Below are 21,863 nucleotides of genomic sequence, written 5' to 3' on the forward strand. Positions count from 1 at the left end.
AATGCAGCGTAAAAACCCAGCGACGTCCCAGGAGACTGAATTTTTTCCTCGTCCGTTCATGAAAAGGCCGATTATGTTACAGCTGCACGTCACAGAGAGAAAGAGTGAACTCAGACAAAGTGAGACACTAATGATCCTGCATGTTTTCACCCTGACTTGTTCTTCTCCTGCAGCTCAGAAGACACATTGATTTTAAGAAACACAAATTGTGAGGATGCTACATAAAGTTCTACAGGTTGATGAATCCCTATGGTCAATTTTCGAATAGAACATTAGAAGAGAATAATATTTGTAGGTAAATATGAAGCTACAGTGAGCAGACAAAAGTCAAAAATAAAATAAACTTAGCTCCCAGTTCCCTGTGACCCTACAGGATAAGTGATATAATGGCAGAAACACTTAGAGGCCGTTTAAGTTCACAACCAAGAAAAAAAAATTGTATTTTCTTAACTTCGACACGTGCAGATCAAGTTTGAGTGAAACTAAAAGCTTTTCACCTCAACTGTTTACGTTTGTTTGGCAGCAGGAATACACAGAAATTACAGAACAGATTTCCACCAAGGTTGTAAGAAGAAATAGGCCGAGAGAGAACTCGTTAAATGTTGTCATGGATCTGGACAAAGGATCTTTTTTTTTAAAGTGGTTTTATTTCATGGAATCTCAAGAACCACACTTCTGATTTGCCCTGAATCAAAGAAGAATTTATTAGACAAGTAATTCAAAGCTCTTGAGAACAGTAAAAAAAGTCTTGAACTTTTGATTAAACAAAAAACAAATGATACAGTCCTACAGTTGTGTTTAGTACATGCACTATGTACAGTCAAAAGTGAGACGACGAAGTGGGATTCACAAAAACTACTTCTAGCTTGTGTCGACGCTTCAAATGAACAGGTTCGTATTTTGCTACTTGAAAAAATGTCGTGTCACAGATTTTCAGGTTTCTCTTCACGTATTCAGGTTCAGCACAAAGTTTCAACTGCAGGTCTTTGTTACGAGAGAATCGCTGCAGTTTGTATTTAAAGAAAATTTTGTTTTTCCTCCCTCAGACGTTACGATAAGAATAACTTATGTCGTATAATTCTATACACGCACTATTTCTTTTTATTAAAAGTCTAAACAAACGTAGCCACTCACCTACACTGATATCACAGAGGCAGGAAAACCTAACGTGTCTAAAGCAAATCAGAAGATTTTCTTTTTTGTGCCAATTCTTTTAAATGTATTAGTTTTTTTGTAACTGAAATCACAAATCGAAGAGAATATAATGTAGAACACATATAAAATGTCTTCACCTCCTAACGAGGGGAATCAAGGTGAAGTGAAACAGCTCAGATAACAGTGACTAACATCAACCGTCCAGAGGTTTAACAGAGAAACGTTCACGTGGTATGATCATGTGTCGATGACGAATCACGGGTCAGGTTCCCACCACTGATTGGTCCCATGGAGCGAGGTACGAATCAAACACATCATGCAGTCACGTCAAAGATTGATCACGGCCCCAAAAGGAAGAAAAAAAAAAACCCAGAATGCCTTCCTGTACCTTTAAGCAGATCACATAAGCACAGTATTTTTTATTTTCTAAGGCACAAACTCCTTTCTTATTAAATATTTTCCGAGAATATCCGTCTTTAAACTCGGTGGCCTCGGTAATCGCTCTGTTACAAAGACGCGGCAGCAAAAACGAAACCGGTCAAACTCACCGTCACGTAAAAAAACAAACAAACAAAAAAACACACTCATCTTACAGAAGCTGCTTTCAGGCGCGCAACGAAGTCCGGACATTTTCCTCGGAGTTCACAGAGAGAACGCAAATGTCCGAGTCGGTTGCTCTGAACATTCACTGCTCACTTCTCCAGACAATCTCCCGCTGCGTTCTTCGCGGAGCGAAAGGCGAACTCTCCGGAAAATGTCCGGAAAATAATTGGGGTCTGGTTCGTGTCTGGAAACAGCTGCACAAACGGAGCACTGCTTTTCATTCAAGTCAGTAACAAGGTTTCACTCAAACTAAAACACATTTTAACCGTTAAACCATGAGATGACTTCGAGGGGAGAAACAAAGAAAAATAACCCCTTCACCACGACTCTGACACGCTGATAAAAGTGGAGGACGGAGCGGAGCAGGTCACTGCTTCGGGCCGGAGGCGTCGCCCCCGCCGCCGCCGCTCTTCACGTCTTTGTGGTCTACTTCTATTCCGTCGTCTCCCATGTCCCGCTCTTCTCCTCCCTGGAACATGTCGTGCGTCCACTTCGGGCTGCTGCCTCCCTTTCGGTAGACGAAGCGGCCGCGGCGAGCCGGGAAGGAACCCCGGCCCCTTCCGCGGTTGTCAATCCAGGTTTTCTCTCCATCGCGGTCATCGTGCTGGAAGGAAAACGAGGCGACGTTAACAGAACAAGGAGATAAAATTGTGAAATAATTGATTATTTGAATGTTTTAATCCCAGTTTTTAAATGAACATGTAGGATTTTCAAGTATTAATTATCTTTAATAATCTGTTAATTAAAAAATATAGAGAAAAATACCAGTGGTTATTTTCTAAACCTGAAGGTGGCGTCTCCATGTCTTGTTTTCTGCAGGTGCTCACCAGGTAATACTTCCTGCTCTTGGGTGTGTACTCAGGGTCCCACTCCTCCTCCGGGGGGCGCACTGGAGGATTCATATTAGCAGGATTTCCATTGCCGTTGTTGCCTGGATAATTTCCTCTGTTCCAACCTCGCCCCCTCACTCTGGGGAACTGGAATCAAAACAACGGGGGAATTTTGAATTTGCAGACAAGAGACATAAACACACGTTCTACAGTAAAATGAGTATTTCTGATAAAACAGTTTTAAGTCGGAGTAAAAAACAGAAGAACCAGAGAGGATGAGAGGGACAGAGACACAGGCCACACCGATGGAAATCAGGCATTGGTTTAGTGATGGGGTGAAGTTCCACTGATTTCACTACGTTACCTCGATTAAAATCAGGTAATGCATGGAATATTTATGATAGAGTCATCATCATCATCATCATCCACATTATGTTCCTTAGCATTAGGAGGAAGGAACAGAGCAGAGAAGTCTACAGTGATGAGGTTAGGACAGATAATTGCAAGATGTCAGCACATCAGTGGAAAAACATTTCAAACTTACAAATCCACGACCTCGGCCTCTGTCTGGGGCGTGGCCCTCGTAATCCCGGGGGCCTCTTTCCCCAGGTCCCCCGCAGTCCCTTGGGGGATAACGTGGGTGAGGGTAGCCCTCCTCCGATTGCTCCATCCCCTCGCCCATGTAGGGTTTACCTCTGAAATGTGGAGGGTAAGGGGATGGAGAGGACGAGGAGGACGAGGAGGACGGGGAGCGATCACGCTTCTTCTTTCCCTTCCTGTGAAATAAATATATTATTAATATTCTCCAGTTATAATCCCTGTTGCTGCAGGAGCGCTGCTTCTAATGTCTAAGAAACCGACACGATCGATGGAACATACTTGGATTTTTTGTGGTGTTTCCCAGATTTCTCAGAGGACTTTTCTCTGCTCGGCCCTCGGGAGTCTCCCGGGCTCCTGGCTCCTTTCCCCGCAAACCTCTTGCGTCTTTCAATATCCAGCCGAAGGTCCATCACATCACCTTTGAACTTTTTACTTGGATCCTGCAGGAAGATATTTGTTTATTTACCACTGAACCGGCCGTTTCAAATGGGCAAATTATGAATGAAGCAATCAAACGTACATATTCTCAGATTCACTTCACATTATTGAGTAAACTTGACAAACCTAAAAATCTACAAAATACATGTATATATGTAGTGTTCCCTCTAGTGGTGAAAACAAAATGTGAATATTGGTAATACAAGTTACATTAACTTACTACGTTTAAAATACTATATTCACAAATGCAGTAATGTACAAAACAAATATATCAAAATAAGTATTTGTGGTAACCAGCTGCATGCACGTAGCACATTCAAATAAATTTAAATTCACAGTAGTTTTGTGGCTTGATGTTTTTCTTTTCAGGAAAAATACTTACAAGGTAAAGGCACAGATAATCGTCCCTTGAGAGGCTCGGACTCAGGATGTTAATTCACTTCCTTTTAGCCTTTTCTTGGGTTTCGTATATACCCAATCAATAACCATATCTCATAGGCTGGGGGGGCTTGCTTGGCACTTACAAAACACAATTGGGCTCTTTTGATTTAGAAATATGCATCCTTTGAAAGAAAAGCACAAAGCTGAACACTGTCGTCTCAAGTTTGCTTGTTCCAAATACGTCAAATTTCAAAAGGGCGCGTCACCTTGTAGCTCGCCTCCTCCATATCCTCAAACAGGTGAGAGTGCCTCTTAAAGGCACTGGGGGAAACATCGATTCTCCTGAGGGGGCGAGGAAACCGCTTCATGTCAGTCAGAGATAATCAGACACAGAATACTGCGCAGTGGAAATGCTTTGTTTCAATAGATCTGCTGAATGCTGTCGATACCTGTGGATTTCTGGGCTCTTCCTTGGCTTCATCATTTCTACCTCCGCAGCTTTTCTTTGGTACATGGCAAACCGCTCACTTAAAGTCATGTCTGACGAGTGGAAGTGTTGAGCTGCAAATTCACAACAGAGAAATCGATCATTTCACACACAGGGGCGACGAGTAACAACTAACGTGAAGGAGAAAACGTGCTGCAGACATCGACAACCGCCCAAACACCTGCTGTCTGGTCTTTTTGAGTGTGGACCCAAACCAGCACATATACTGTACCTTTGATATAGTGCACGATTGAGACTATGTGCTGAGCAAACAGCTCTGAGGGGCTACGGCGGAGCTGCGCTGCCTGAATGTGCTGGAAAGTGGAACGAAACTCTGGATCTTTCTTAGAGACATTCAGCAGATCCCGGGGCACGAGGCGATCCTTAGACGCGGAGGAGCTGAGAGAACAGAATGAGGGAGGATCACTGTTGAGAGAAACATGATCCAAGGTTTAATGTGAATAATATGGACAGTATTGACCCTCATGCAGGACGAGGAGGTTTTATTAGATACGTGGACAAGAGAACAGCGTTAGCACCTCATTAGATCTTCTGACTGAACTGAGTTAAGATGTACTGACGAGGCTAAAGGTTGCTACACTGTATCCAGCCACTTGCTTCTATCTGCATTGTCTTACTTTTTCATACTTGACATTTCACATGTTCTATGGTATATATATCAAATATGAGTTGTCATATATTTGGGTCAATACACTGACAGTTCTTTACACGAGTGAATTACTACACGTACCTGGGCAGCTCATCTAAAGAACCGAATTTGAGCTCAAACTCCTCCCTTGAAGATGACAGACGAACGGGGGAGTCCTCACGAGGAGGGAACGCTCCAGGGAAAAGGGGGCGCTCTTTCTCTCGAGACGTTGACGTGGCAGGGGACGGACTCCTCCGGGGCTTCTCCTTCTTCTCCTTCTTCTTGGACTTCTCCTCCTTCTTTGAGCTGTGCTTGCGGCTCCGGTACATTTCCTCCTCCATGTGATCGATGGGCTCAACCTCTTCTTCATCTCTGCGGGTTTTCTCCTTCACGGACGGGTAGGACGTCGTGTAGATTGGCTCGTCCCCCCACTTCCCGAAAATGTCGCGAGCCGTCAGGGTTGTTTTGTTCTCGCCGTCCTCGTCAATGTCCTGGTCTTTCATGCCGTGAGACTTGAGGAACTCTTCTTCTCCAGCATCAAAGAAGGGATGCGTCTTGTCTTCCTTGGCGAAAGAGGAGGACGAGATGCTGAAAAGGTCTCCGGGCTTGCTTCCTTTCTCGTGGTCTCTGTCTTCGGCGCTCTGCTCCTTCTCACGACCGTTCTCCTTTTCAGCTGCCTGTTTGTTTTTATTCTCAGCCAAGAACCTGAAAGAGAGAATACATTTAATTGAATTGACTCATTGTTTTCTTGGTATTTATCACAAGAAAAATTGGCCTCACACCAGTCAACACTTCATCTTCAGTCATTAAACCAAGAATCACTGCATCACTGGCAGAGATGCATTTGGTTAGGAGAAAATAAAACTGAACAGATAGCGCCTCCTTGTGGTAGGAGCGATTTGTTACCTTTGGACAGGGCCAGGGTATCAGTTTCCCTGTGTCCTGTGTTTAAGCTAAGCTAACTATACAGGAACTTATTGTTAAAAAGATAAGAGTGGAATCACTGTTCTCATCTAACCTGAACAAACCTAACTCTCAACAACAAAGCTCATAAGTGTATTCCCCAAAATGTCCAACAACAATGTATTTATCCTGTATGAAAAATGCCCAAACCTAATGTAAACAGTACAGACCAGGACTCACATTGCAATAATTATACTCACGTTAACCGTCATCGTCCTAAGAACGTGGGATTTCATATAACTTCCTCTGAGCGCACAGAAAATAGCCGGCTACATTTTCAATGGACTTAAAATCAGGAGTCCTACGTTTCATTCCATTTTAACCTGTAATCTTCCAGGGATCTTTGTCAAAGGCTAAACGTGTTCGAAAGAAAAATAACGTTCATAGTTTGTGAGGAAGATTAAAGAAATAAAACAATGTGATTAGATTGAAAAAAATAAAACGTAAAGAAACAGATACTAGACGTACTTTTTGAAGGCAGCAGAGATCACAGTCTTATCTCCAGATTTGGCCTCTTCATTTGAGAAGAACCCGAAGCCGCCGAAGGAGGCGGTTTGTTCTGACTTCGTGGGGCTCTTGGGTGGAGGGGTCACGCTGCCGACGGTTTTCCACAGAGGACCGCTGCTGCTGGGTCCCTTCATCTCAGAGTCACAGAGATCGTCCTCCTTCTTAAGGTTAGCACGTTTGGGGCTGGTGTCATAGTCGATCCATTTCCCCCCGGACGCCTTCTCAATAGCGCTGCCATCCGCGGCGTGACCTGATTTCTCGGGTGGACTTTCTGCGAGCTTGTCTTTGGCTTCCTTGGAGCCACGCTTGCTCTTGCTGCTGCGATGGCGTGGGCTTGAGGACCTGGATCGAGAGGATTCGCTGGAGTGCTTGGAGCGCTGAGATCTGCCCGACGATGAGCGGTCGGAGTAGTGTGAGCGGCTCCGGCTGCCGGAGCGCTTCTTAGGTGTGCGGGAGCGGGAGCGCCCCCTCCTTGGACTGTGCGAGTGGTGGTCCTGGTCGTGGTGGCGATCGTGCCAGCCTCCGCCTCCACCGCCCTGCCAGTTGGATTTATGGTTGTAGCCACCGCCTCCTCGGTTCTGGTAGTGACCACGATTATAATAGCCGCGGTTTCTGGGTCTGTAGTGGAACGGCCTCCTGTAGCCGCGGTTGTAGCCTCTGAAGCCGCCTCTGTTGTTCTGATAGTCCCTGCTAGGATAGTTTCTGTAGGAGGGAGTGTGAGAACGAGAGCGGGAACGAGACCTGGAGCTGCACGAGAGAGAGAAGGGAAAAGACACAAGAAAAAAAACAATGTCAGCAAAACAATTGATCTGAATGATTGTTGGTTTTACCCCTAATATCAACACCAAACATCCCTTTGAGTCGGGCTCTAGAATAAAGACTCTAAATAGATTGACTCATGGTCAATGGCAAACAAATGCAAGACTTGTGCTAAAATTCATTTATGTAATGTAACATGACTCACACCGATACCTGCTGTCGTGCATCGAACAAAGAAAACAGCCAAACTAAATATTGACTTAGTATTTATTAAACGGTTCAATGGGTTTTAGCTGCTCTGCAGGGTTACAGTGGCTGCTCTATAATCATAAACTACATAATTAAAAGATCTGTCAGGACCTGCTGAATCTATTCATAGCATACATACAAATAAAAATCCACCAAACTGAAATGCGTTGATGTAAAAACTGATCACTGGATTTACCTGTAGCGACGTTTCCTGGATCTTGAGCGGGAGTGGCTCCTAGAGCGAGATCTGGAGTAGGATCTGGATCTGGACCTCGATCTGGAGCGGGACTGAGCGTGAGTGTCTGGAGCCTTCGACATCTTTGCACTCAGGCCAATTTAAATATTCTTGTCCTTAAAAAACATAAAAAAGAAAAAGGAAATTAGCTATTTAAAGTTATGAGGTATTATTACACGGGGCAAAGCTAGCAATGGTTACAGTGTTGTGTAAAAACATCAAATGCATTTCAAACAAATCCTTCACATGAATCAGGATTGGACAGCCACACATTTCCAGACCAGCTGACAGGTCAGGACTGGAGCACGTGCGTGACACCTCGTCACCCGTCACCAAGACCTCTGAACCTCAGTGCTTTTCAAGTCTCCCACCTACAGCCCCTAAAGCCTCACGTGACCTTCAACTGTCAGACAGAAATAAATAAATCAAAACCAACGTGGTGATGACACAAAGCTCAGCTCAGCTTCAAACGTGCGGCTGGAACCGCGCGTCAACATGTGCACATGAGACGACAGCAACGTGACACAGGTGGAGGAGAGAATCTGTGCAGACGCGAGGTTCAGGCTGAAGAGCGAGGAGTCCCAACATCAGAGGCTATACCTGAATACTGAAGTAACTCCACAAATACTTGGACCCGATCAACAACAGACCATTCACACGAGCACTCTGCGTGATCCTATTCTATGTTGTTTGGTTTCTAAAAGCAAAACTGAGGCGAGTTAAATGTCTTTAGCCTAATAACGTTTATTGTTGCCGACTGTTGGTTTATGGGTGAGCTACTGGATAATTGGAATTTACCCAAGCGGTTTAATAAAGTATCCAAACTATGTTATAACTCTGCCTGCACAAGAGAAGAAGATGTTGAAATGTTTTTACAACCTCACCCAACTAAATTCAGTCGTCTATCTTGTCTATTCTGCTTCTGTTTGCAGAGATGCATCGGCGATAACTCTAACAAAGCAACGGCGCTGGAGCTTGGTTTAGTGCAGTGTATCAACGAGGAATGATTTTACTGCAACAAGGATGTAAACCAGGAGGTAATAAAGAGCCACTGCTGCTGGTGACGTCAACTCATCTTCTGTTGAATTAAAGTCTGACGTATTTGCATTTTCTTCACCTGGAGGAGTCATTCAAATGCATAACAGGGGTGTTTAAACTGCATGTTGTAGAATGCCAAACTATTTCACGTATGAGGGGACAACAGTAGCTGTTGGCTAAACAATGGTTTGCTCCCTTTTCGCTCCTTCCCTGAACCTCAAGTTTCCAAGACACACACTAAAGAAAAGAAAAGACCTTGTTACATTCTGAGGGGTCCCTGTTTATAACCTCAGCCAAGGAGGGTTTTCATTTGGCCCCGGTCCGTTTGTTGGTTTGTTTAGCAGCAGGATTAAGCAAGAATTTCAGTAGAGGTTTCCAAAAAAAAATTGGCGGAGGGACGATAGGAGGCAAAGATCAGATGTAGTCTGTGTGTCCTGCATCGAATTTAACAATCTTACACAGGCAGTGAAGTTATTGTTGCAGAACTGGTTTTGGCTGGAAAGTGAGCTCTGCTGGTTTTGTGTGCCGATGATCTATGGAAATGTGTTTGCATACTGTGTACAACCAAATACAAACACGGTGTAAACATGGCAGGAAATAACTTTGCGTGACTCCTGAGACACAGAGAAGTCCCCAGCAAAGGCAGAAAACAGAGTGAAAGCCAATTAAGTTGACAAGTCAAGTCAACTTTAGTTCCATTGGCTCGTTAGATATGAAAAGAATAAGTATAAGTAAGCTACAAATATACTTTAGCCTGGTTGAATGCGGTGGCCTAAATGGTAAATAACAACACTTCACTATCACAAGTCGCACTGGGTCCAACGTTCAGTTTGGTTTTTTGGTTGTTTATTCGGCTGATTTTGTTAATCATCGCCATTTACAACTATTTGCTCAGAGGCTGAATAAGGTTACGTGTTTACTGACCTGGTGCCTCTGAGTTAAACAGCAAAGAGACAGATTCAACTACAGACGGCCTCCGATTTGTAAAATGTTTTGCTCGTTGGTTTTCAAAATAGCTGCAGGTTAATTTTCTGACTATTCGTCAACGTAAGAGGTTTATTTTCCAATGATCCGTTAATAAATCAATCAACAAACTCAATTCTCAGGTTGAAGATGATCCAATAATCATTTACACGTCAAACTCGAGTCACAGATTCATTTTCTGATGATCAGCTAATTGATTAATCGTCAAACTTTCTGACGACTGACCAATCGAAGACACTGGTTGATTTTCTGATTATCGATTAATAGTCAAACTCAAGTAACACAGGTAAATCTGCTGTTGATAAACCGAACAATTAATGATCAAACTCAAGTTATAGGTTAAATTTTCTGTTGATCCACTAACCGATTAATCGTCACACTGATGTGTTTTGATCAGGAAACAGTTCACAGACCACAGGCCACACTGGGTTCAATGGTCAGTTCTGTCTGTTGTCTTTGAGTAAACCGGTTGAAACTAAGACACAGGTTGAGGAGCTGCAGGGAAATAAACTGGTTAAATAAATTGACCATTTAACTACAATAACAGATCAGCGACGAAGTCCAACAAAACCTGATCGAACCTGTCGATCATGTTATTCAACGTTACTCCACATTTCACCACCTTCAACCAACTTCCGGGCTGATCCACGATAATGAGGCCGGGCAGCAGTTACCTTTCTCCCGGGGTCCGGCCGCCTGGATGAGGGCTGGGGTTGTTTTGTAACGGATAAGTGTCCGCGGGAGAGGAGCGAGCTGAGGCCGGGCTCCGTGCGCTGCTCGTCCGCGAAACTCCTTCCTGGTCTCACCCACCGACGGATGTTAGCCACCTAGCTTGTTAGCAGCGGCTAGTTAACCGACGAGCGGGGCACACACAGACCGATTATCCCCCCCCGGTAAGAGACGCTGCGTCCGGTCCACCGTGTCCCCTCCCGCTGGATCCGCCGGGGAACGAGCGGCTGTGGACGTGATTCGGGCGGAACGAGGCTTTTCTCCGGATTTAACGGCAGCTACCGATCGATTTACTCACGATGCTATCCATCTTCTGTCGCTGCGGCCAAACCACGCGAGACTCCGCGAGACTCGGCGAGATCTGGCGAGGTTGTTTACAGTGGTGCTGGTTCTCACTATTTAGAGATTTGTATTTAATATTATTAGTATGATCATTGTTATTGTTAATATTAGATTATTATTATTTTTATTATTATAAGTAGTAGTAGTAGTAGTAGTAGTAGTAGTATTGTTATTATTACAGTGGCGGTAGCTGTTATATCTAGAGCTGTATTTCTTATTTTTGTAGCATTTTATAGAACAATCTGGATATGAAAACAAACCCTAGTCCTTTTATTATTATTATTATTATTATTATTATCATTAATATGATTTTATTTTTTTTAGTAGTAGTAGTAGTATTGTTATAATTATTATTATTATTATTATTATTATTATTATTATTATTATTATTATTATTATGAATGTGATTATATATATTATTTTCACCATCTCCTGGCAGGGAGCATAAGATTCAATACTTTATTGCGACACATCTCAGTTGTTTTGGAATTTGCCTCAGTGTGCCCACGACGACATTTTGTATTCGTTATTCATTTCTTTCTTTCTTTCTTTTAGTTTATATTCAACTGAAGACATTCTTTATTCTCAATTTTATTTGCTTACCACCAAATCACAACATACGTTATATAAGTAGTACTTCAGTAGTAGTTCTTTATATTTGTATGTACGGTATAACTTGGAAACGTAAAATAAACCACAATACAATGGCAGCCAAACCTGATTAAATTCCAGCTTTGCTTACACACCCTGTAGTGGAAAAAGCTGGAACCAACCCAAACACACAACTGTCCTGCAGCGCAGCTTTAAGTTGGCATCTTTACTTTGCACTATTTTTGTCAGCCTGAGCCACATAATGCCTCCTGTTCCAGAGACTGATCCAGCCGCTCACTAACCAAACACCAACACACAAAGATAGTTATTAAAGTCATATTCCATGACATCTCACTCATATGCTTTCTATCAGTCATATAAAAGGAAACAAATATTTAATCTAAACCTCAAAGACTCTTTTATTTAACTTTTACAATTATCTGCTCTGTGATGTTTGACCCTTGAGATTATTTATTTCTCATTTCATTTTTTCTACTGTTATCCAACGTGTGAAAGACTGAGGAGCTGCAGCCGAGCCTCAAACCCAAATATCTGTCCTGATAGAATCTCACCCAGTCCACAGCCAGCACAGAAGACCTGGTTTAAATTCTTACAACTCAGCCTGGCACGCAGCGACCAAGCCACCCCTCGTTGACCTTCGACTAACACAGTCATTTTCCTTTGCAGCACAGGTGCTGGACACCCGGATGAGCCAGAGTTAAAATTAACCCTGACAAATCTCTCCTTTGGCCACAGTTTGGAATCACACACGGCTCTTTGTCTGTCACTCGTCGTTACGAGCTGTTTATGGTCTCACTGGAGGTTTGGATTCCAAGGGGCAGAGGACAACTTTGACCAGTGAGGTCATGAGATTAAAGTGAGAATAAAGTCAGTAAGACTAAAGGGACGTGTTCACCCACTGCATTTGGGTCATCTTTTAAAATAGAACAAACAAGCAACAACATATTTAAGACTGAAGAAACAATTTAGAGTTTGTTTGTTTTGTATTTAAATTTTTTTGATATATTTGGGTGTGGTTGTCAAATTAAGTCATTACTGGTGTCTTCCACACCCCACATGTATATTTTTTAAACTTTTCAGTCATGCATTTTGTTGTTGTATGAAGTGAACTAAACTAAAGAAATTTAAAAAAGTTAAAGTCACTGACACCCACAACTCAAATTACAATGTCTACTTCCTCGGAGAAAAGTGAGAATTCCGCTGTGCGCTGAAATATTTTTATGGCATCACTGTAAAAAACACGACAGCACAATAAACACGTAAAAGCATTTGTGTGTGAAAATAAAACGGCTCACCTTGCAGGGCAGAGGGAAAGTGTCGTGGACGCAGAACGAGCGAGATGGTTCATACAACCTCATGCGGAGGAAACCTCGGTGAAAGGTGATGAGAACGTGCACAACCTCCTGCAACCAGCTGTCTGACAGACAGTCAGGAGATCACATCTGACTTATAAATAGTTCCCTTCTCTGGAGGCGTTTTCAATGATGCTGTTTGAAGAGAGCGGTTTTAAAGAATATTTGTAATGAGCCTCCAGGCCGGTGAACGAAGAGAGAAATGTACATGTACAGTATGTGTGTGATGAGACAGGGCAAAGTTTAAAAAAGCTCATTAGCTTCAGGCCATGACGGTAACTGTCGCGTGGAATCACTCAGCGACGCGACATATGTTCTGACATGTGAATACTGTTGGTTTTGAATGAAGCACAAGTGTGGCTGCACTTCAGGCTCAGCCTCGGCCCCTTCAGACTCACTGAAGCTCTTCTGTTGAGCTGCTTTATTCAATTCTATTTCAATTCAATTTTATTTGTATGGCTCCAAATCATAATATACATTTTCTCAAGGCGCTTTACACAGAAGGTCAAGACCTTAAAAATGATAGATAGAGAATTATGATCCCACAATGAGCACAGGGGAATAAACCAACAGGTTCTTGATTGTTTTTTGTTATCACAGTACTTTTATTTATCCTTTTTAAATGATGTATTATTTCATCTTTGAGTTTAGATTTTGTGTTACATCATTTCCCGTCTTTTATTGAAATGAGATTGTATTGATTTGCTTCTTGTCATGCTGCTCGTTCTATACGTTTAAAAACACTTAAATCAGGTTCCCACTGTGCCACAGGTCTCATCCCATCAGTTTACTATAGTCCTCACCAGGAACAAGAAGTTAATCTCAGGATAAAATCTTTATTTATGAACGTGTTAAGGTACCTGATCTAACATATATCTGAAATTTAAAACCACTGCTCTTCAGTCCAGATACTAAAACTCTTGATGCCAGTGATAAACTCGAAACTTGGAAAGATGAAGTTCAGTCCTTCACACCATACAAACCACCTGAATGTGAACGTAATGGAACCTGAGTCACGTTGTCATGTAAACATATAAGATATTTGGTAAACAATGGAACAGAACAGTGTATTTCTACTCAGACAGAGAAGCAGGTGGATTCAGATTATTCACAATGTGAACTGATGATGAGAGACTCTCTGTCTGCATCATATGGTGACTAACCTCTCTATTTATAAAATCACCACCCAAACCAAAGTAAACAGATACAAACAACAGGTCCAGGATCACATCTCTGTACCAAATGGCAGCGTGGTCCCAGTGAAACAAGCTCCTGTGTATTTGGTTGGACATTTGATATCCTCTCGTCCCTGTGGCAGATGCTCTGTGGCCGAAGCTGATTGGCTGCTGCAGCCGTGAGATTTCTGTTTGAGGACAAAGTTACCAAGAGACGAGGTGAAGACAAGAGTGACCACAAAGCGTCTAATATTTGATCGCTAGAGTGGCATCATAGCAAGTGGACCTGAAATCCCACGCACGCACTTTTGATCCTTTGGCCGGACTTCACCTCGGAGTCTCTTCTCTGTGCCACTCGGAGCCGCAGGCAAACAAACAGTGCCGGCTGAAAAACACAGAACCAGTCAGATCCTGCTCCAGTTGGCTATTTCACAGAGAAGAACCTGCTTCACAGAGACACCCACTCACTGTCAAACACAGACAAGAATGCAAGTATTATATGAAAATGACATAAAAAAGGTTTTTAAGAAAGTTGTTTCCAATCTAAAAACATATAAAACAAGTCTAAGAACTACACCATATTAACTTGTGTTAGGTCGAGAGGCCTCTTACTGGTTTGAACTGATCTTCATTTTTGAACAACAGTCTTTTAGCAGTCGTGGCCATAGAATAAATAGGCAAATGTTGAGTCGATATAGAAATGGACTCCAGTGCTCTGCTTCTAAACAAATATCTTAGATTAGCACAGAAATACATAAATTAACTGTGTGTTTCTGAACTTTTCCCACCTCAGTTATAATCTACATTCACCACACGGATTGTGAAGTTGTGTTTATTGGTGCAGAAAAATTGAAAAAGCATTAAAGCCTTCAGGAACTTGACTGGGGAGTAAAACAGTAGATTGATAAATTTAACATGTGAATCTCAGTTTCATGAGTGCTGCCCTCTTCTGGTGTGAGCACAGTCTGTTGATAATGTTATCTAAAATCTATGATTAAATTCAGTTATGGAAGAACCACTCAAAAGTTTTCCAGTAAAAATAGTGAGATCATAAATAATAAAAAATGACAAATACACATATTATTAATACTGTTACAAGTGCAACTAAAAGTCCTGCATTCCACATTTTAATTAAATATCAATTGAAATATGCTTTAACCAAAAATGTAAATGTAGTCATCATGAAGAATTAACCATTTTAGAATCATTTTATTGTTGGATTGCAGTTATCAAAGCATAATGACTTGAATGCTGACATTTAATACATTTTATAATCTCATCATATGTTTTGTACGCAACAAACTACAACTAATTACCATAGACAGATGTAAAAAGTAAAATATTTCCATTAGAAATGAAGCATGAAGTGGTACACAATGAAAATACTGAAGTACAAATATTGCAAATTTGTAGCTAAGTAAAGTACTTGAGTAAATGTACTTACTGACTTTTCGCCACTGAAATCAGAGAAATTAAAAACCGCACCAGGAGACTGATATTTACAAAATAACTAGACTTTTATCATGGATTCATATGAGCAGTGGTAGTATTTTCACTGTGTGCACAGAAGTTGTGTGAGGTCTTAATTTCAATGAACGCTCGGAGGCGGGTCCCTTTCATAAAGCTTTATTTCACAGATCTCCTGCAGCAGGAGGCCGAGGCAGCCGGGCTCATTACACATTTACATACACTGTCTGTGGCCAGTCCTTACGATGCTCCTCATGTTAAATAACTCAGTAATTCAAGACAAAAACAACAAACACACTCACACACACATTGTTCAACGTAAGATATAACAATAACAATATCAGAACAACAGTAATAATAACAGCCACTGTTGAATAGTATGTATTTCCAGGATCTGACGCTGTATTTTCTAAAATTTGTTGCACAGTCAGTCATCTTTAAGGTGCACTGTAAAATCTGCTTGTGACGTTTCAATAAAACCTGACGAATGCTGCACCAGAACACGCGGTGAAGACAGAGAATACTTGTTGTAGATTTTTTTTTATTTATATATTTATATATATATATATATATATATATTTCGGATGAGTACTTTCTTCTTCCAGGGCAGAGTTTATCTCCTCCTCGTTATCCTCCGCGGCAGATACTGTCGATGTGGATTCAGCGCAGTTTGTTTGGCACACTCAGTTTGTAAGCCGCTGTGGTGAGGCATGAAATCTCGTAGCTCAAGCGGAGACATAAGGCGCGTCTCCATTGGATGTGCGGGGACTCACAGGACCTCTGCAGGGGGAAGACGACAGGACGGAGGAACAGAGGTGAACGAGAGAATAATATGCACGATAACTGATTGTTATTATTGTTGTCAATATCATCATCTAAATAAAAAATGATGGCGACTAGACAAGGACAAATATCATTACATTTTTCTGTCCTATTTTCTTTTCAATTCTATTTTATGTTCAATTGTTATTGTTTTGTAAGACTGTTGTTGTGATTATAAGATTATTATCATAGTGGTTTTATTATGGAGGTAATATATTATTTAATTTAATAGATTAATAAATATGTTATTATAACTATTATCATTCTTATTATGATGATGATGATGATTGTTATTCTTGTTTTTATTATTATATTTTTTGAACCTCCCTCCTTATGCCCTTTGCCAGGTGATAATAATCATCATCATTATCATCATCATTTTGTATTATTGTTACTGCTTTGTTATTATGTTAGTTGGCAGGATTACACAAAAACTACTCAATTGGCTTCCATAAAACTTGGTGGAGAGCTGGAGCGTGACCCAAGAAACAAACATTACATCTTGGTGCAGATCTGTCTCAGGGGGCAGATCCTGAAATCCTTTTCTCATTTTGTTTAATATTGTGAGACAGGGCAGGTTTTCATTTCCATTTTCATATATTTGTCCGTAGTTCTTTTTATTTTTACCGTACCTGCGACATGCTGAGGCTTCATCGGGCTCGTCTTCATCAGGAAGGGATCTCCTCCTTCGAACGCCAGGATGGGCTCGCCCACCAGCCCACTCTGCTGCTGACCGGGGTTGCTGCCGTTCTTCAGCTTGATGATCTCCTTGAAGTCCGCCGCCTCCCCGTTGGCTGAGACGCCATTTTGGTGAGCGGTTGCCTGGACGCCATTCACGACTGCACTGGGGCTCTGCAGGTTTCCAGGAGCTGCAGAGAGAGGAGGGAAAAATGAATGAGCTCATAGGATCTTGGTTAATAACATCATCACTTCACTCCTCATGAGAGGTGACGTTACCTTTATTGAGCTCTGTGTCTTTGCCGTTGACCTGTGGAGAAGCTTTGACGTCCTTCTGTGATAACAAAGAACAAAAGGTTACGTCGAGACAAGATGAAGTTTAGTAGTTTTCCAGTTTAAAGTGAATCCCGCTGGCTGACCTTCTCTCCTGCGTCACTCTTCCGAGTCCTCTTCATGATCTCCTCAAGGCGCTGAGGGAGAGATCAATAAGTTAGTCAAGTGTGACACGTGTCATGCAGTGCACAGATTTTCTTCTCCTCTTCCTCACCTTCTTCCTCTCCAGTCGCTCCTGCTCTTCTTTCTGGAAGTGTTTCTCCCGCTCGATGCGCTGACGCTCGGCCTCCTCACGGGCCTTTGCCTCGGCCTCCTCCCTCTGCACAAAGAAAACAAAAACACGGGAATGAAGTTTCACTATAAAACCAATTCGTCAAGTTTGAACTTCATGACGTCAATGCAGCTGCAGACAAGAAGCAGCAGCATGTCAGTCACTGTCAATGGAAACCTGCATTTTATTATTCTCACAAAAAATACGCCACAATAAAGCAATAACTAAAGTTCATCCTTTTAAAAATCTATGATCATAGTGTCGTAGCATGCTGCTGTTCTTCCTCTATGATCACTTGTGGCCACCAGGAGGCAGCAAGTGCTCAGCTGTCTGTGGTTTGTGCTGCAGTTTCATGGTTGATGCAGCACTGATATAAAGTGATGCATCCTGGACATAAACAAACACCTGATGGGTTAGAAACTTTCCACGACTTTTCACTGGCGCTGCAGAACGTCGCCGGGTCACATGGTGTTAAAACCCTGCAGGAACATGGCGGCTGCAGATGTTAGGGTCAGACGCTGGGTTCAGTTTTACTCTCCTCCTCTGTGATGACAGAACTCTGTCCTCACTGGCTCGAGTCTTCACTGACACACATGACATGTGGTGTAATTTTATCAAGAAGATCGGTTATCTCCTGATGGCGTCTCTCTCAGAGGGGGAGAGATTTCCTACTTCTTTTGTGTCTGGTCTGAAAATGATTTAGAAAATGTGTGTGTGTGTGTGTGTGTGTGTGCGTGTGTGTGTGTGTGTGTGTGTGTGTATAGGTTTTGCAAAATCAGACAAATTGAGGGTAGCACAATTTTTATAAAATGAAAAACCCCCAGAGCAGCTGGATCTGCCACTGTTGTGAGGTCAGCCACAGGAAGTAGAAGGTCTCTGACTCGACCATCATGTCAGTCAGAGCGAGGGAGGACAGAAACAAACTATTGTATCAGTGACACCATTAAGTGCTTCACTGGGTATTTAGATCCAGTACAGATGTGTCGAGTCTGCAATGAAAACAGAAATGATGACGTGTGTGTGAATCACATCTGTCGAGGGTTGAGCAGCTGCAGCCTGATGTTTCTCACGTTTACCAGTTCACTGAGGTTTCCCCCCCCCCCCTGTTATCAGACAGTTTCCACACAGCGAGCACTACTCTTCTTCACCACTCTTCATCTGAAGTGAGATCTAAAAAAAGCAAGAGGCCACTCCAGTCCCGAGCGAGTTTCCCTGTCGTGGTGGTTGGAACAATGGTTTGATTGAGGGCGAGAGGCGAGTCGAGCCAGTGCTTCGGGCGCTGCTTATCCGACCATCAGCCCACTGCGGAGGACGAGTGTGCGCGAGGCGAAGGCGACACAGGCCTGTCACTATCTCCCCGGATCACAATGGCTCCCTGCGGCCTCCGCTCATCAGCGTTATTATGAAGGTCACCAGCTGGCATCTGCCCAGGCAGACAAGGGGCTCTCTGACGATCACATGACACACATCGCCCCGTGGCTGCAGCACGTAACCCCCCCGTCTAATCTGCCCAGATGCCAGACAGTCGGGGGGTGAGGGAGTCAGAGCAAGAGGCCTGATGTTTGGGCTCCCCCCCCCCCCACACACACACACACACACACACACTCACTCTCAATGGCTCGTATGCATTAATCTTCCCACAGATGGTTAATGGGCTTACTGCATGTGGGGATCACTGGGATTGGTGTTGGTTAATGGAGATGAGAGGGTTTTCAGTGATTTCACAGAGTATTTACAGTTGACTGGAAGCGATGATCCGTTTCACCGAGAGCAGAGTTTAATGCAGGGTTGAGGGTTCAATTCCCAGTAGATATCGGCAGTGAGTTCACATGCTTTACATTAAATCATCACAAGGTCCATTTTGAAACTGTTCTGGACCTTTTGAGAAACGTGGAAACTAAAGTTTAGGAACAACGTGGTGCTTGTGAGGTGTCCACACATGTTGTTCAGTTCCTGATGACTGACCTGTTTCTGCGCCCTCTCGTTCTCCTCCTGCTCGGCTTTAGCTTTCTCCTGCTCCTCCTTCTCCTCCTGAGCTCGCTGGACCTCGTCTCTCAGACGCTGCTGCTCGGCCATGAACTGAGCCTCCTCCTCCCTGCGCTTCCGCTCCTCGACCTCCCGGGCCATCGCCTCCTCCCGCAGGATCCTGGAGAGATGTTTGTGATATATGAAGGTTTGTGGGATTCTAAACTTCACACTTTGCACATGAGAGAATTTTCTAGAGATGTTTTTAGTCAGTGCAGAACAAATCAGATCAACCTAAAGAAATTATGATTCATAAATGACATTAACAGAGCTTCAAATTAATTACAAATCAGAATCATTCATTCGATTTGTTTATTTGAATTGAAATGGAGCCTGTCTTTCATGGAGATTCTTATTTTTCACTATTTTTCAAGGACATGAGAACTGCAGCATTGTGAATTAAAGAAATCACATGTTATCGGGTGTTTCTGTGATTTTGTCCTCTGACCTGTTCTTCTCCTCCTGCTCCAGACGCTCCTGCTCCTCTCTCTCCCGCTGCTCTCGGGCTTGACGACGTTTCTCGGTCAGGGCCCGAGCTGCCTCCTCCTGGTTGTTGGTGCCCGCTGACGGCTTGTTGGCCGGGGCAGCTGGACTGGAGGCAGCGGCGGTGGTGGTTGTGGGGGTTCTGGCAGCGGCGGTGGCTGTGGTGGGGGTACTGGCAGCGGCGGTGGCTGTGGTGGGGGTACTGGCAGCGGCGGTGGCTGTGGTGGGGGTACTGGCAGCGGCGGTGGGTGCAGCAGAGGGAGCAGGATTTCTGGTGGAGGCTGCTGCAGGAGACGCAGCTGAGGCAGTCGGCTCTACACTTGGCACTGCAGAAGGGGAAGCTGCCGGTGGGCAGAGGGAAGTAGGTGAAAGCCGAGCTGAGGACACCACGATGGCAGGAACGTTACCGGAGTCTGTGAGAGAGAGAGAGAGAGACGACGAAGAGGAGGAGGAGAGATGATGCTTCTGTTTTCTGAAACCACTGTAATATGTAGGTTAACGTCTGGGCTACAAGAGTGAAGCTGGCAAAACCAGTTAATGCTATACACACAGGTCACCTTGAAGCTTGGAGGGCAACACTCACTCTTTTTCTCCTCGGCTGTGTCGGGCTGCTGGGGCTCGTGGCCGGTTTCCACGGCGACCGCTGTGACCGTCTGCGGCTGTACCCTGGCGGGCGTCTGGGCCCGTTTAGGTCGGGTCTTGGTGCCAGTAGGTGTCTTCTTACCCGTGGGAGTCTTGGAGCCCGCTGCTGCTGCTGGCACTAAAGGCGACAGGGGCCGACTTTTGGGGGCGGCCGGCGACGGAGGTCTGTTTTTCAGCTTCTGGGTGCTGAGGAGGAGAGAAAGTTGGGATGAGATGGGATAGGAGCATCAAGGTAATGAGGCTCCCATAACTAGGTCATGTGGAAGCAACGAGCGACTCCATCTGAAACCCCACATTCGCTCGCCAAGGACTGAGGGGAGAGGGGGGGGTGTAACGTGAGAAGAGGGGAGGCAGGGAGACATATTTGTTTTAAGCATCAGTCAGGAAAACCCCATTCTGTCTACCAGCTCCTCACTGCCGCACAAACACACCTGCTGTCGGCCGACGGCTGACTGAACCGCGTCCAGCAGAGTCTCTTTAAGAGGTTTGATTATCGAGCCTTGGACCATCTGTCAGACATTAACCTGCTCCGAGGGTAAAGCACGAGGACGCAGCAGCTCTGTTTCTCTCCCTACGTTAGTTAAGTCCTCGATGGAGGATTTATGTAACATTAGAGATATGTTGGTGCAGGTTATCTGGTACCTGGTCTCCGGCCTGGATCTTGTGGTCGTGGTGGCAGGAGACGTCGTCTGTCTCTTCTTCTGCACTTTGTCTTTTGTGAGCGAGTTCTTCTCTTTTTCGTTCTCCCTCTCTTTGTCTTTCTTCTCTTTCTTCTTCTTGTCCAGCTTGAAGAAAGAGGTGACACAACAATAAGCAGTCGTTACCTCAGGCCACAGGGCTGAAACATCTGCTAACATCTGGTCAGCTGAACAGAAATGAAAGTTTATATCTTGTGTAAATGTTATTCTTTTCTAATAACTATAAAATGTACAACATTAATATCTAAACTATGTTTTTGACCACTTGATGGCAGCTCAACAAGCTGGCTACATCCTATTGACCAATCCATCTCCATTGCCCCTTGGTGGCTGGCTACACTCATAAAACCCATCTC

General features: G+C 43.7%; 2 protein-coding genes across 15 annotated transcripts in view; both read right to left on the bottom strand.

The window, feature by feature from the left end:
- Positions 1-679: 679 nt before the first annotated feature.
- Positions 680-13,101, bottom strand: thrap3b (thyroid hormone receptor associated protein 3b). 6 transcript variants are annotated; one of them, XM_034599790.1, is made up of 11 exons: positions 12,857-13,101; positions 7,818-7,972; positions 6,575-7,360; positions 5,246-5,848; positions 4,727-4,920; positions 4,457-4,568; positions 4,274-4,349; positions 3,468-3,628; positions 3,133-3,364; positions 2,586-2,735; positions 680-2,362 (listed from the first exon to the last, which is right to left on the bottom strand). In XM_034599790.1, exons 2-11 carry the CDS (start codon positions 7,937-7,939, stop codon positions 2,126-2,128), a joined length of 2,673 nt encoding a protein of 890 aa, XP_034455681.1. In that variant the 5' UTR covers positions 7,940-7,972; positions 12,857-13,101; the 3' UTR covers positions 680-2,125. The 6 variants fall into 6 exon arrangements, with proteins under 6 accessions (XP_034455681.1, XP_034455680.1, XP_034455682.1 ...); XM_034599789.1 differs by lacking the exon at positions 12,857-13,101 and adding an exon at positions 10,553-10,976; XM_034599791.1 differs by lacking the exon at positions 12,857-13,101 and adding an exon at positions 10,553-10,955 and having other exon boundaries at positions 2,524-2,735.
- A 2,597-nt stretch (positions 13,102-15,698) lies between these two features.
- The window catches only part of LOC117770555 (MAP7 domain-containing protein 1-like), a 29,741-nt gene continuing 23,576 nt past the window's right edge, over positions 15,699-21,863 (bottom strand). For all 9 annotated transcript variants that reach the window (XM_034600116.1, XM_034600111.1, XM_034600117.1 and 6 more), the window contains 9 exons: positions 21,452-21,594; positions 20,751-20,995; positions 20,133-20,580; positions 19,625-19,805; positions 17,603-17,707; positions 17,475-17,525; positions 17,335-17,389; positions 17,010-17,246; positions 15,699-16,335 (listed from right to left, as the gene is read on the bottom strand). In XM_034600116.1, the coding sequence (XP_034456007.1) occupies positions 16,325-16,335; positions 17,010-17,246; positions 17,335-17,389; positions 17,475-17,525; positions 17,603-17,707; positions 19,625-19,805; positions 20,133-20,580; positions 20,751-20,995; positions 21,452-21,594 (1,476 nt within the window). In that variant the 3' untranslated portion in view covers positions 15,699-16,324. The remainder of the gene's footprint in view (positions 16,336-17,009; positions 17,247-17,334; positions 17,390-17,474; positions 17,526-17,602; positions 17,708-19,624; positions 19,806-20,132; positions 20,581-20,750; positions 20,996-21,451; positions 21,595-21,863) is intronic.

Source organism: Hippoglossus hippoglossus, chromosome 11 (genome assembly GCF_009819705.1).
Source record: "Hippoglossus hippoglossus isolate fHipHip1 chromosome 11, fHipHip1.pri, whole genome shotgun sequence".
Lineage (NCBI taxonomy): Eukaryota > Metazoa > Chordata > Actinopteri > Pleuronectiformes > Pleuronectidae > Hippoglossus > Hippoglossus hippoglossus.

Excerpts from the sequence above, each read along its gene's own strand:
- thrap3b (XM_034599790.1), bottom strand. The coding sequence starts at position 7,939 with ATGTCGAAGGCTCCAGACACTCACGCTCAGTCCCGCTCCAGATCGAGG. Across the intron at positions 3,365-3,467 it reads AAACACCACAAAAAATCCAA|GAAGGGAAAGAAGAAGCGTG; the intron begins GTATGTTCCATC and ends TTTATTTCACAG. Across the intron at positions 2,736-3,132 it reads GAGGCCGAGGTCGTGGATTT|TTCCCCAGAGTGAGGGGGCG; the intron begins GTAAGTTTGAAA and ends TTTTGATTCCAG.